Below are 14,901 nucleotides of genomic sequence, written 5' to 3'. Positions count from 1 at the left end.
GCTTTTTTCTCCTCCCCGAGTCTCGACCTCTGCAATTTCATACATTATCCAACGAAGTAAATACAAATTCCGTATTGTTCATCTTCGAGTGTAGCAGCATTTCAATGTACTATGAAAATCCGACTGGCAAGACCGTTTGGGATGTTTGTCAATATGACCAACTGTACATTCTGAATTTTTTCCTACCTGTGAGAAGAGATGGTTGCTAATAGGAATGTTTATGAATTGTGAATCACATGCAGTATTCTCTTCACCATAAGAATAATACGAATATAAACATTTTGCCATGTATTCTTTCCTGTTTGCTGCTATCTCATTTAAATCCTGTCTGCCTAATAAACTACGAAACTAGAATGAGACAACAGCAGACACGGAAGAATATACATATCATGTCATGTTTATATTCGTATTATTCTTATGCCTAATAGGGATACAGTCAGAAATGAAGCACGGCAATTGACTAGATTTTTAAATCTAGGATGACTCTAATTTCTGTGCAGAATGTAATGTACTAAAGAGGCGTCTGCAAAGATTTTCAAACAGAGAAAATTTTTCTATAGACTCTCGTCCAGAACATCTTCTATCATAGGCAGTCTATTATTTGGTTCTTGTTGATCATTAGCAAAGAAAGCAGCAGTTTAAGTAACAACAAATAGCAGTCTCTTGCCATTGTTTCGCTAATGAGACGATTCTTCTTCTTCTTCTTCTTCTTCTTCTTCTCTTTTTATTTGTAAGTGGCGGTAACGTGCACAAAAGCAAGCCGTGCCGCAAGTGGCGACAGGCCGTAAACACTCATTATCAGAATGCGACAAACAATGTATGACACAGTACAGTAATGCATTTTCAGCTTAGAATGACGTTAACACCTATAACAAAGAGAACAGCACTTATCAGATCAAAGCAAAATAAACAATCTATTCAAACCAGACGTAACACGTGAAAAAGGAATGTTACCCGTATAAATACGGACGGAGTGCCTGACGCATAGCAATGGCTACCTGGTAAAGCTTAACTGCTAAGCTTACAACTCAAACCAAACTACTATAGCTGTATCGTCATTCATTCGACCTAAATTGTGTCTCATATTACAGTGGACCAACTTTGTTTCGATTTGGAGGTGCGGCCTAAAACTTTTCTCTCCCCTTGAATTTTGAGTCTCAAACTTCAGGTGCAGCTTAGATTCGACAATTTTTTTTTTCCCTTGATTTCGAGTCTCATTTTTCAGGTGCGGCTTAGATTTGAGTGCGGCTTAGATTCGAGTAAATACGGTACCCTGTTGAATACCTACCTAGCAAACATGTTTTCAAATGGCTGTAGCGTGGAAACAGAACATTTTCAGATGTGGCTTCCTGTTCAGAATATTATGTACCCACTCACCTCTACAAGTTTTAGAAGTTTGTAGTGGGAACTTCCGAATACCCTGTGAAAACCATTCATCACTATTTTAATAACAACACACGTAGCTTAAAGCTAGCAACAAACATAAGAAATAAGAATTGATACATTGTTGCAGACACAATAATGTAGCTACTGCCATGTTGCATGACCTATGGGATGGTACACGTCTATACGCAGTGTGCAAGACTTAACTTCATCTGTTCAAAATGGTTCAAATGGCTCTGAGCACTATGGGACTCAACTTCTGAGGTCATTAGTCCCCCAGAACTTAGAACTAGTTAAACCTAACTAACCTAAGGACTTCACAAACATCCATGCCCGAGGCAGGATTCGAACCTGCGACCGTAGCGGTCCTGCGGTTCCAGACTGCAGCGCCTTTAACCGCACGGCCACTTCGGCCGGCTAACTTCATCTGTTGTCTGTGGTAGTTTCTTACTGTTGGGGGCACCATCCCTAATTTGGGAGTATTTTATGAAGTGAGGTGACAGTGAAGTATAGTGTTCCATTTGCTTTGAAAGATTAAAAATGGGAGGATGTACAATAAACTTAGGACATTATATAAGCAGAAAACACCAACAGTGTTCATTTGAAGAAAATATAAATGTGATTGCCATACCTGTAATTTTATTGAGATGCTATAATTTGGGATAATAACTGAACCTTTAGTTTTGTGACTGCTTCAGGGTGAAAAACTGACACCATCCAAAATTCACCTTCGTAGTCTTTGCTGGAGACAGTGATTTCTGCCATTGCCTCAACCTCCTAGCGATCGTGAACTCCTACTCCTTAACCCTCATTAGAATCTTTCATTTCTTGTTTGAAATCTATGTTTATTAATGGAAGTAACAGCAATAAAAAACCAAAAATTGGTTATTTCAGAAACAGGTTTTTTTAGGCAATTTTAACAGTCAGGTTAAACTGGAGAGGAAAAGAACCAGTGTAATTGAAAACCAGTTGTTTCAGCGATAACCACCATCACTACTTCCCACATGACATAAACCAGAAGCGATCCTTAAATAACAGTCCAGTATCACTGCCAGTCATCTATTACAGAAACTTAAAACATTATCTGATTGCATATGTGACAAGGTATCTCAAACAGCATGACTGTCTGCATGCCAGCCAATGCAGATTCTGAAAACATTGGTTATTGATTAAGGCAATGGTGTGAATGTGTATTTCTTGACTAGTGAAGAGCATTTGACTCAGTAGTACACCAATGAATCTTAACAAAACTATGATCATACAGCGTATCAAACAAAATTCGTGACTTAATTGAAGATTTCTGGTAGTGAGGAAGCAGCATGTTGCATTGGAGAGAATGCCATCCATAGATTTAGAAGTGACTTGAGACGTGCCTGTGTTGGGACTCTTGCTATTCATGTTTTATGTTAATGACCTGGCATACAATATTAATAGTAACCTCGGACACCTCGCACACATATGATGACTGTCTGTGGCTGGACTGCAAGCACCTGTGCAGTTGCTCACAGTCTGCTCTCTGTGGCTAGACACATTGATCATTTGCATGGGAGTTGTGGTTGTGTGAATATGTGTGGGTGTAGTCTACATTGTAGGAAGAGATAGATTACTACTTACTGTAAAGAAGACATGTCAAGTTGCAGGCAGGCACGATTAAAAGACACTCACGTGTACTTTTTGGCCACAGCCTCCATGAATAAAGAGAGGACCCACACACACACACACACACACACACACACACACACACACACACACACACACACACACACCTTTCGCAAACATGACTGCCAACTCTAGCGTCTCAGGCCGAAAGGGATAGTAATGTATGGGTGGGGGGAGATACAAATTCTGTCTGGTGGAGCGTGCAGGGACTAGACTCCAACAGGTGCAATGTCAGGAGGTTGTGGGACAGGGAGGTGGAGAAAAAAGGAACAAAAAAGGAGAGGAGCATGGAAAGACAGGCAGATGCATTGGCAGAGGGCTGCAAATAAATAGGGTGAGAGACAAGAATGGGGAGGAGATGATAGGGTACAGGGGGTGGAAACTGTTGGGTGGAGGGTGTGGGGACAGTATAGTGCCTTATTACTGTTGGTTGAGGCCAGGATAATTACGGGAGTGGAGAATATGTTGTAAGGATGCTCCCATCTGCACAGGTCAGAAAAGCTGGTGGTGGAGGGGAGGATCCAGATGGCTCAGGTAGCGAAGCAGCCATTGAAATCACGTGTCTTATGTTCAGCTGCATGTTGTGCCACAGGGTGATCTATCTTGCTCTTGCCGCACGGGATTTGCCGAGCGGTCTAAGGCGCTGCAGTCATGGACTGTGTGGCTGGTCCCGGCAGAGGTTCGGGTCCTCCCTCGGGCATGGGTGTGTGTGTTTGTCCTTAGGGTAATTTAGGTTAAGTAGTGTGTAAGCTTCGGGACTGATGACCTTAGCAGTTAAGTCCCATAAGATTTCATACATATTTGAACATTTTTATCTTGGTCTTGGTCACAGTTTGGCAGTGTCCGTTCATCCCAGTGGACAGCTGACTGGTAGTCATACCAGTGGATGATTTCTTCTCTCTCTCTCTCTCTCTCTCTCTCTCTCTCTTTCTTTCTGTCTCACACTCATTCTTTCACTCACTTCCACTTTGCCAGTTTTTTACAATTTCAGATGCTTGCCTTTATCTGTTAAAACAGCTGTTTTTATACCAAGAATCTAGTAGATGCCATCTATGTCATGCTGCAGTTGAGATCTAGAACCCTGTTGTTGATTTTGTGATGCCTTTCTTTCCTAATTGAATATTGTTGTTATAAGCTATTTAGTTTGTTGTTAATTTTAGGGTTAAACTGTAAGTTGTCATTTTTGAATACAGTATTCATATTCGTATACAAATATTTTATATACAGACAAGGCCTAGGAGTATACATATTGGCCTTTAGAAGTAACTTCAGTGTTTGATTCCATTTTCTAGACTCTCCAGGGATGAATATCGCCAGTTAGTCAGCAACATAGTTACTGTTGTTGAAACACATCAGCAGCTTCTGGCAGCGTTGGAGGAATGCAGTCAGCGTCCACCACAGGAGCAACGCGTGGGAAAAATTTTCCTCACATCTGCACCTAGACTGAAACAAGTGCATCATGTTTATTGCTCCTCTCATCCGAGGGCTGTGTGCATCCTTGACAAATACAGGTTAACTTTTGAATTTTATTAATGCATTGTCTAATACATTGTCCTCTCATTTTTTTAGTTCAATATTCTTTTTGTATAGCCTACATGTTGAGAAATGAATATTTCTTATTTCACTAAGAAAAAGTTGGATTATTGTGTTTTATACTCTTTATTTTTTTATTGAGGCTCATGACCTTTAAGGATTACTGTATGATTTCTTATTTCTTTACTTTATTGTGCCACTCCTTATAATTATTTCCTATGCAAAGTAAGACGAAAACAAGTTTTCTCACTGGTTTTCTCTCTTTGTCACTTTTCATTGTTTGTTTTTGCAGATGGGGCAGAGATATATTCATTCACTTACTTGACAACAAATGTCACAAAAGTAAATGTGAACTTTTTTTCATTTTTAGACATTTAAGAGCTGCAATACTCCCAGCTGTTCAGAATGAGCTGTAGAGATCTCACGTAGGCTCTTTAATCATGTTATAGCATATTATGAGTAGAATGCTGTGTGTTTCTTGTGTAGTTAATTTGCCTTCACATGTTAATTTTTGTGGGAACACTCTCTTGGTCATATGAGAAGCCCTTTATGTTGCTTGTTGAAGGTCGTGCCAGAGCTGTAAGCTTTTCTCAAAAATTAAAATTTTGCTCATAGAGGCCTTTTGGCAGCCCCTTGGATCACTTGTAAATTATGTCTAAGGCTGAAACAAGTCAGTTGTGATGCATCAATAAATTTATATTTTGACAAAAATTTACAATCTTCGTAAAATCTACAGTTAACCTTTCATAAGTTCATGGTGGATGTAAAACCGAAAATATAAAAGTTGGTTTACTATTCTTTTGCATTTAATTTTTCAAGTGCTTTCTTGGTTGCCTCCTAGCACAAAATCAAGGCATCACCATCCCCCTGGAGTTCTGTAACATGCAGTTTGCAATAGATGTCTATAGCAGATCCCGCAAAAGATAGGCCCCAGGAAAGGTCTCATAGTATAGAAAAATTCATACAAAGGTTGAACAGTTGTTAGAAATCAACCTGGGCACTGGAGAATAGGAAAATTGTGATATCTGAGAAAATTGTGCAAAAATCATAGTTGCATTTATGCTTTTCACATAAATGGTCCACACCTAGATGTAATCGAGCAATTCACATAGTTGCTTAACCCCAAGAGAGCTGTCATTGAAGAGTTGAGTCTTTTCTGGGGTAAATACATGGTGGATTTCAATGACGATGGGAGGAACGAGGGATGTAGCATATCATAACTCTTTTTGTATGAACTTACTCATATAGTTTCAGAGAACTTGGAAGAATTAGTAATAATGGAAAACGGGTAGAGAGACTCATTGCCACACTAAAGTAGGTTCACTTGTCAAGGGATTTATGTTGCTGTACCATAGCACTTTGTTTTTTGTTGGTCTTTATTTGAATATTTGAAGTTGTTCACAATGTATGAATCTTATGTTATGTAATTCAGAAGGAGGTGAAATTAATTTTTTGCTTGGATTGAGTTGAATTCTTTAAAGAAATGCGTTTTTGTTCTTCGTGGATCACAAACAGAGATAACACGAATTCTAAACCTCTTCTAAGCCACATCTGAAGAACACAGAGAGGGCACCACAAGTGAGTATTTTCTCAGTGCTTCTCACCACCATTTACCTTTGTCTCAATAGCTTTATTATGATAAAGACAAACTTGCCTCCCTACTAACAATAAAAATTGGAGTAATCAGGGCAGAATCAGTGGCAACTGTTAAAGGAGGCAAATGTAAGCCTTTTCCTATTTTTTCTGTTGGACATGATGGGTGGAGCAAAACTTGTAGAGAAATCATTCGGAGCATGAAAAAGTTGCTGAATGAATAGGTGATTTTGTGTGTGTGTGTGTGGGGGGGGGGGGGGGGGGGCTACACTTACAATTAAAGTCTTTTACATCCAGTTTCACTTTATTTCAAAGTGAGAAATATTCAAGCTCTGGTGCTGCCAGCATCTCACTTCTCATAGCTCGAACAACTTGTGCCAATATTAAGGGGAACTATTCACAACTGGAACCTACAGTGTAGCAGAATGAATAATATTTAGCCTTATCCTATCTAATGGATTTCTGCATATGTGGTAGGTGGAAATTATGGTTAGAACCATGAAGACTTATTACAGAACAGAGTTAGACTTGCCTTTTCAAACAGTCACTTCTGTTTCTGGCCATAACTCCTCAAAAATTTGTGGAGGGAGTTGAAAAACACTGTGCAATAAAACTGATGTGAGTTCACCACCCCTCCCTATCTGCCCTGGAGAAAGTGGCAAAAAATGGGCAATTTATGCTGAAGATCATTGAATGCATTATTAAGTGCCGAGAAAACAAAATACCATGATCTCTCTAAAGCCAGAAATATATTATTAAGAATTTTGATCTCCACACTGTTAATTCTGTGTTCTTTACCCAGTACCTTTAAGGCCACGAGTGGTTCTCAAAGTAAGCTCTGGTATGAGATCATCTCCCTCTGATATCTTTCCCAAACCACTCACTGTCACCTACCTCCATCCTAAATTTCGTTTCATTCTTGTCAAACTACATGACATTCCCAGTGCACTATCATTACTAAATATTGCTGGCTAGTCCTTTCTTTACTCGTCAGGAACATTTATTTTGAGAGTATACATTATGATATGCACCAGTGATAATATTGTGTCTGTTGATAATGGTGTTTTAAATCACTGAGCTCTTCTTATTGCAGTTCCACACTAACGTACTACTCTGACCTTCTTTTTTTCCACATAAAATTTAAATAAAAGTACTAAATCCAGTCAACTAGAAATTTATGCATCTTACTATTCTCTCTGTAAAAACTACAGCATATATTGACATGAACCTGATTTTTCTGTAAGAACATGATAATATTTTTTTGGGGGGGAGGGCGGGGGGGGGGGGGGTCCTTACCAAAGACTAATTTTATCATGAATAACTAATGGACATTTGTTTAATAAAGCTATGTGCCTTTAAAACCACAAATATGGATATTCAAACATTGCTTTTTTTTCCTTCTGATTTGCAGTTAATCAAATCAAGACGTAGTGGGCAAATTCGCTTCTTTTCATTAATATTTTGACCTATATTGGCTCAAAATTTTCGTAGTGTAAACTAGTTTTATTTCATTCTCAAATGAACTATTTGTATGAGTCCAAAAAGTAACTTTCAACCCACGTGTTTTACAATTGAGTGATAGACATCCAGCATTGCTAACTGCTTATTAAAAAGTCAATCTTTTTAATTGTAAACTTGAACCGTGTATTTATTATTGCCTGTACGTACAGTCATGGTATAGCATTCTGAGCAACTTCAGTATTTCTTTCCCCTGCAAGCCTGTAGCCTTTGCCTAGTAGTTTCTATACAGAGTAATGTAACAAAAATGATTCTGCTTGAAGGCATCACTTTCAATCCACCTAACAAAAAACACTCTTGCAGTTCAGGTGTGAGCTTTCTATCCTGGTCTTATCCCAATATACAGCTACACAAGCTGTTCACCTGGGAAGCTACCACTATAATTCGGGATACTTGAAACAGTGTATCTTGACATACATTACCATTAACTGCTATACAGCAATGACTCTCACAAGCTCCATGTCTTCCTCAGATGTAAGGCAATAGACCAAGTCCATAGACCTAATCCAAGCTACTCTGAGTACAGTACAGTCCCACTTTTATGTTCCCGGAATTAACATTTTCCCGCCAATTTATCACTCCCGTCTTCCACAGTGTTAATTTGCACCTGATTTTGTGTCACTGTATTTAAAATTTTCCCACAACTTACACTTTACGAAAAAATGATCATGGAGAAAAAACTGACAGAAAATAATTCTGACATGATATTGTCTGTCAAATAGTTTTTACAAACGTTACATTGTTAAGTTTCTTGACACCAGGGACTCAACAAGCAGTTTGAACTGGTAAAGGTGTAAAAGCTGGAACAATTCATGCCCTATCTCTGCCACTGCCAAGCTCTACTCGGCATGGTGGCTGATGCAAGTAACTTGGTTTGTTTGAATAAAGATATCGTGACCATTCACAACCATTTCCAAACTGTCTCTACTGTACAGATGCAGTTTCATGATTGTTGTAATAATCGTGACACCTTTGTTGAACCATATTTAGTGTGTTTCGTCGTTTGGTCCCTTGTAGCACTCGTTCACACCATCACTCACTTTGTGTTGTCCAAATGTTTTTAGTTTAAGCACAGCACCAGTTACATATTTTTTTCATGTTGAGCAAAACGTGTTTCGAGAATTTATTCTCAATGTCAAGTGCAATATTTACGTATGTATTTTTTGTGATGTTACACAAACAAACAATGTGAGTAAAAATACGTAACTGGTGCAGTGTTCAATTATTTAAATGATGAATGGCAGCTACAGGCTTTTCGAAAACATCGATTATGACTTGTGAAATTAAGTCAAATGTTTCTACTTCTCAAGCAGTTACCAGTTCCAGTTGCATCAGCGGTTTTTATTAAATTATAAATAAGTCCCTGACAAATATTTTGATGCCTAGTATGTATATATATCATATGTAAAGTGCAAAAATGCAAGGGGGTATCCTGTGTGTAACTTTTACAGCCTAAAATGTTATTTCCCACATTTTACATTTTCCCCGCATTTTACACCATTTTTTTGAAGTGCCTTGAAAAGTCCACTGTAGTTCATAAAACAATAATAGTTTGCCCCCCCCCTACAAACAAGAGTTTCACGTCCTTTAGATCAGTTACAAATTTTGACTGAAGAACTTCTTGATTTATATATAACACTTTGATCTAGCAGTGCTTCTCTTAGATGTGATGGAGCCGGTTTTCACACTGCCTGCCAGCCATTATCGCATCCTCAGCCATCCAGGTTGCAGTTCTTGTCACAGCCACAAAATGTCTTTCCATATACTCTAGAATATTACACATTCATCATTTCAGTAGCAATATTCACTCTTAATGTGTACTTTCTCGATGTATACCACTCCTGATGCGAGTTGTCTATGACAGAGGATTTTATCCCAAACAAATAGTCTCTTAAATAAATGGGACATTATGTACTCTTACAACTGCTACTGTTGTGAGACCTACTCCATGCACCCTCTCAGCATGTTTCACCACTGGCAAGCCATATGTGATAAAAGGCAGGGCAAAATGTGACATGTTTAACGTATAACCTTCCATGTAGGAATGACCCCCACCAATTTGTGAGAATGCAGGAAGGACCACATGATAACTGTCCAACCATGGGATGCCAAGAAGTAAAGTACCCAGGTCCTGAGCATCCTATGCAGTGTGATTCAAAGGCCTTTAGCCTCGGTGGTATTATACAGGATTGCTTTGACGGAATTGTTGTCAAACATCTTTGACGTTGTAATATGGGTCCAGATACCAAATCGTCTTTTGGATCCTTCTACACAGCACTAGTTTTACAAGTTCAGGGATGGGAATTTGATCTCGAAGATGTTGTTGTAGTCCCCCCCCCCCCTCTTCCTCCTCCCCTCCTCCTCCTCCGCACATATCTTTCCCATGTAAAACCCTTTTATATCATGTGTGTTAGAATTTTTCCTTACTTTACTTACATGTCAGGCAGCATAGCCGTGAAGCCCTATGAAAACAGCTGTTGTCATCTTGAAAGATGTGTATATCCACAGCATACTCATCAAGATGATGTAGATGAAAGGGCAACATTTGGGCAACAAGAACATAGAAATAAACATCCTGGTTCCTCTTCGTGGCAACATGAATATGTAGGACCGACAAAAGCATCACAGAACAAGCTCCACCCTGATCTGCACCTCAGTGTAGAGTGGTTCAGTGTCTCATTAGGCTGTTGGTGGACTCGACACCTTCCACCATTTTGAAAGAAGAAAAAATCACAACTCTTGGGACCACACTAAGAGCTTCCAGTTACCTACTGTTAAGTTTCTATATTGTTTGCCATATTAAAGGTTTGCAGCTTTGTTCATCACTGTCAGCAACTGTCTTTCGTGAAGTAATCAGTTGTATGCAATACCTTTCGCAGTGTTGACTCTGAAAGTGGTCAAGTTGTACTTGTGTTCACTGACAGCAGCAATTGCTGTCATGTTTGAAACTGTTTGCAATTGACAAGGCAAGGCATTTGTCTCTAGTCCATGTCTACAATGTACGCTATTTCTTGTAGACCTGTGGAACAGTCCACATTGATACACTAACAAATCGGGCAAGTTCATTCACAGTATAGTTATAGGTATGACCAAGCACTATAGCGCCTTTCTGCTCTTCTGTCACTTATCCATGCTGACTCAACTTACTATAGTAATCCCATGCAACTGACTAGCCTAGCCCCCGCTTCCTCTTCTCCCCCACCACCACCACCACCACCACCACCACCACCACCACCACCCACAACTGCATGATTTCACTGCCATCAATTCTGTCTATGGTGGAGGATCACATGGCTACTTGACACCAGTACTGCTCCATGGCTCCAAAGTGACCAGTATGCACTTTTAAGGAGATGACTAATATTCTGTCAGGTGAGCTGATACCTCACTCCCCTCAACCTCCCTCTTTGCCCCCCCCCTCACCCCCCCATCCCCCGCCGCCCCACACACACACACACACACACACACACACACACACAAATTTAAATTCATTGTTAAGTTTTTCTTCTCGCTATACTGATACCAGGAATGCCATTAGTTTGGGTATAAAGCACGTTAGTTAAAAGTTACAGTTGATTGAAGTTAGCACTATGTTTCAATACGTGAAAAACTTAGTTACTTAGATGTTCCATGGATCATTTTGCAAGTTAATCTGTGCAATTCTATCTAATGTCCCACACCAACAGAAAGCTAAGCAGACAAATTTACCTTAAAAGTTTTTTAAATTACCTAAAACCAATTATCTTTTGAAATAATTAACCTTGAAATTTCTTATTTACATTACAGATTTTATCATAATCTTGATTTTCAACATGACACTTATATATTAAACAAAGAGGTTCACATTATGTAAGAAGACTAGTGGCCGTGTATTTCTCTAAATTTCTGGCCCACAAGATTTTCCGTAAATCAAAATCGCAATAGTTTTAGTAGTTCATCAAACACAGTAAAATCCAGCGTAGCCAAGTTTCAATGCATAATGTAATTTACAAAATAATGTTTTATTCTTACACACATCTGTTAGTAATCAGACATCACCCACGGTTTCAAAGCTCATGAGTAAGATCTGTGTCACGAACACTCCCAGTGTTGACTCACACCACTACTATGCACATTCAGTACACAAAAATATGCAATCTTAAAACTGCAAACCTGAAAAACTTTAATGTTTACTAACTTATGATGATTTTTACTATACTGTGTTGTGGTTAGCAAATAGTATGGAAGGTTATCGTCACAGGAAGTAGTGATTGTTGGAAATGGTGAAATAGTTATGGATACAATTAAATGATCTACTGAACTGTAATACTCTTTAATAAATTACTACATGACAAAACTATGGCTTTTTGTGTAAATTTGAATGTTTATTACCACAATAACAATTAACTTCATCATTGTAATTGTAGGGATGATCTGATTCAGTTCCATAACAAATTTTCATGATTGACAAACTGGTCACTGTTATTAATAATTGAACTTAGTGAAGAATAAGCGTGTTAGTGCAAACTACGAGGGTTGCCCAGAAAGTAATGCATCACATTTTTTTCTTCAATAATTCTTTATTAAACATTATGAGAATTACACACACAAAAGAGTGATGTTTTATCTACACACTCTATTTTTTCGTGCAATCTCCATCCCATTCTGTGGCTTTCCTGCAGCGCGAAACAAGGGCGGGTATGCCCTGTCGGTACTAATCCTTGTCCTGGTGGCAGAGCCAGTACTTCACTGTGTGAATCAACTCCTTATTGTCTTCAAAATGTCTTCCATGAATGGCATCCTTTAATGGCCCAAACAAGTGGAAGTCCGAGAGGGTTAGGTTAAGTGTGTTAGATGTGACAGCCGTGGATGGTCTCCCTGACCACTTAAAATTGTGGAGCTCTGCTGAACCGCCTTCTGATGACCTCTCCCTTTGTGCCCAGCAACTAACTGTATTTCTGTCGGTAGCAGGTGCTCCATAGACTTTGCACAAGCATTTGCCAATATTCCCCACAGTTTCTTTCTCTGCAGTGAGAAGTTCAATAACGGCACATTGCTTGTAACATACATCACCTACAGACACCATTTTGAAACTGTCCTGCAGTTACGCTATCTGTCGGAAGCGATGGAAACTTGGTGCGCTCACTTAGGAGACTTCAAATTATACGTACTTAATGTTTTGTATCGGTGGCATTATTTTTGGCTAAGAAAAAAATGTGGTGCATTACATTCTGGGCAACCCTCGTAAATTGAGATCTTGTGCACATCTTTTGTATTGTATTTCACTGTACTCTTATTGATCCTGTTGTCTACAAAGCAGCTTATGCATAAGACGTTGGACAAGTGAGGTTATAAATATATAGCTGAAAGTCATTTCTAGGCATATGTATTTAAGGTAATAATTGTGCTCTTTATACATAAGTATTTATATAACACACTTCATAAATTTAAATATTCTTCAATAGAGTAAAAGCTTACACATCCCGAACTCGTTTACACTTTGAGCTTCATCGTGGTCAAGAATGGTGTTGCTGAGGAGTGACTGCACAAACCAGGTCAGCACAGCTAAAGCCCTTCATCTAAGTATGGGAGGTAGCACAGCATCTACCCGCAGGCCTTTCCCTTCATTCCTGTTTCCTTTCCTCATCATAACAGGGGGATAGCTCTAAGCCAGGGTTTTGAATGACTTGCTCCCCTTTCCCATTCCCTTTCCAGTCTCTTACAATGAATTACTCTTTTCTCCCGGGAAAAAGAACCTGTAGTATGGAAAGCTATAAAAGCTAGGAGAAGTGGGACTTATTTTTAAGTGTTTTATTGCTAGTACTGGGAGGTATACTTCCTAAAAAGAAGTACTGGCTAGCTGTTCTGTCCCTTTGATTTTATGAAGAAAAACAGACAATTCAAACATAAACTGACTTGTGTTTATGTGTACAAACACAATTATTCAAACATCAATAATATGAGTTACTGTTCTGTTGTGAACAAATAGAGTACTGAAAATGGATGAGATAATGCATGCCAAAGTGACACAGTTTTGGAAACTTGCATGGGTGTGTTTAAGAGTAAAGATGCTTATAGTCCATTTGCTCCATAACCATTTTCAGTTAGCCACAACTATTTTACAAAATGATTACAGCTATTAATATGTAAGAAAAATCAAGCACAACTCATTAAAGTCATTGCATATGTTGTCTTTGCAGTCACAAAATGTGATTTTTGCTCTGTATAGACTCCATGCTGAAGTGCGTACTATGCATTACTTGTCTGTACCCCAAGACTGTAGGTTATTTATGTACAAAAAAGTAATTACTGTTTCTTCCAAGTCTGAGTTCTCAGTGCTTTATAGTTGTTTGTCTTTCATTTTTTTCAGGGACCAGTTAAATTCATTCATGGAGTCTCATGGTGCAGTAAGTCCTGGTATTCTTGTCTTGACAACAGGCTTGAGCAAACCATTTAGACGTCTCGAAAAGTATTCCGGTATGTTACAAGAACTGGAACGACATGTGGAAGAAAGTCATCCTGACAGAGGGGATACACAGCGTTCTGTTAGTGTGTACAAAGATATAGCAGTAAGTAACATGTGAAAAGTGAAATACTGTAATTGCGGTGTTATGTTTTGTAACTGCAGTATTTTCTTAAGACATCTGAGAAAGCTTCTACTACAAGATCTGCCCAAGTAGCAACTTTTCAAATATATACAGTAGAAAACAATCTTTCCATTACTTGAAGTGAGTCAGAAATCCCCCTGAATTTATAATATGGCATAAAAATGAGTTTTTTGAGAAGTTGTCTTGAATAGTCAAGATTCTTATGAAACGTTTTTGGTATGTAAGAAAACTGATGAATGAAGGAAATATTCTTCTTTGCTAGGTATATTAGATGAGGTGTGTGAAATGAAATCAGTGTGTTCTGACAACTTGGGTGAGATGCTTGCTATCTTAAGGTAGTTGTTCGGACTCATGGCACTGTAAATTTGCACGGCTTTTTAGGGCATCTTAATTTAATCCACCAAAATATTTGCTTCACTGTGGCAATGGAAAAGAATGACTACCTTTCCTCCCTTGATGAGCTGGTTAGGAGCAGGTTGTTGACACGGTGGCATACGCTGTGTATAGGAAGTCAGTCCACACTAATTTGTATCTTCAGGCTGATAGGTGCCACCATCTGCCTCATTGTGAAGATATTTCATACTTTGATTGATGGGACCCATGTTTTCTCAGACACTATCTGCTGAGT

The 14,901-nt window shown here is 38.8% G+C and overlaps 1 protein-coding gene across 4 annotated transcripts in view; it reads left to right on the top strand.

The window, feature by feature from the left end:
• LOC126236885 (rho guanine nucleotide exchange factor 7) overlaps nt 1–14,901 on the top strand; it is a 160,098-nt gene that overhangs the window by 51,592 nt on the left and 93,605 nt on the right. For all 4 annotated transcript variants that reach the window (XM_049946517.1, XM_049946515.1, XM_049946516.1 and 1 more), the window contains 2 exons: nt 4,335–4,553; nt 14,036–14,234. In XM_049946517.1, the coding sequence (XP_049802474.1) occupies nt 4,335–4,553; nt 14,036–14,234 (418 nt within the window). The remainder of the gene's footprint in view (nt 1–4,334; nt 4,554–14,035; nt 14,235–14,901) is intronic.

Source organism: Schistocerca nitens, chromosome 2 (genome assembly GCF_023898315.1).
Source record: "Schistocerca nitens isolate TAMUIC-IGC-003100 chromosome 2, iqSchNite1.1, whole genome shotgun sequence".
NCBI lineage: Eukaryota > Metazoa > Arthropoda > Insecta > Orthoptera > Acrididae > Schistocerca > Schistocerca nitens.
The sequence above is the reverse complement of the archived record's forward strand: the minus strand, read 5'-3'. Positions and strand labels throughout refer to the sequence as shown.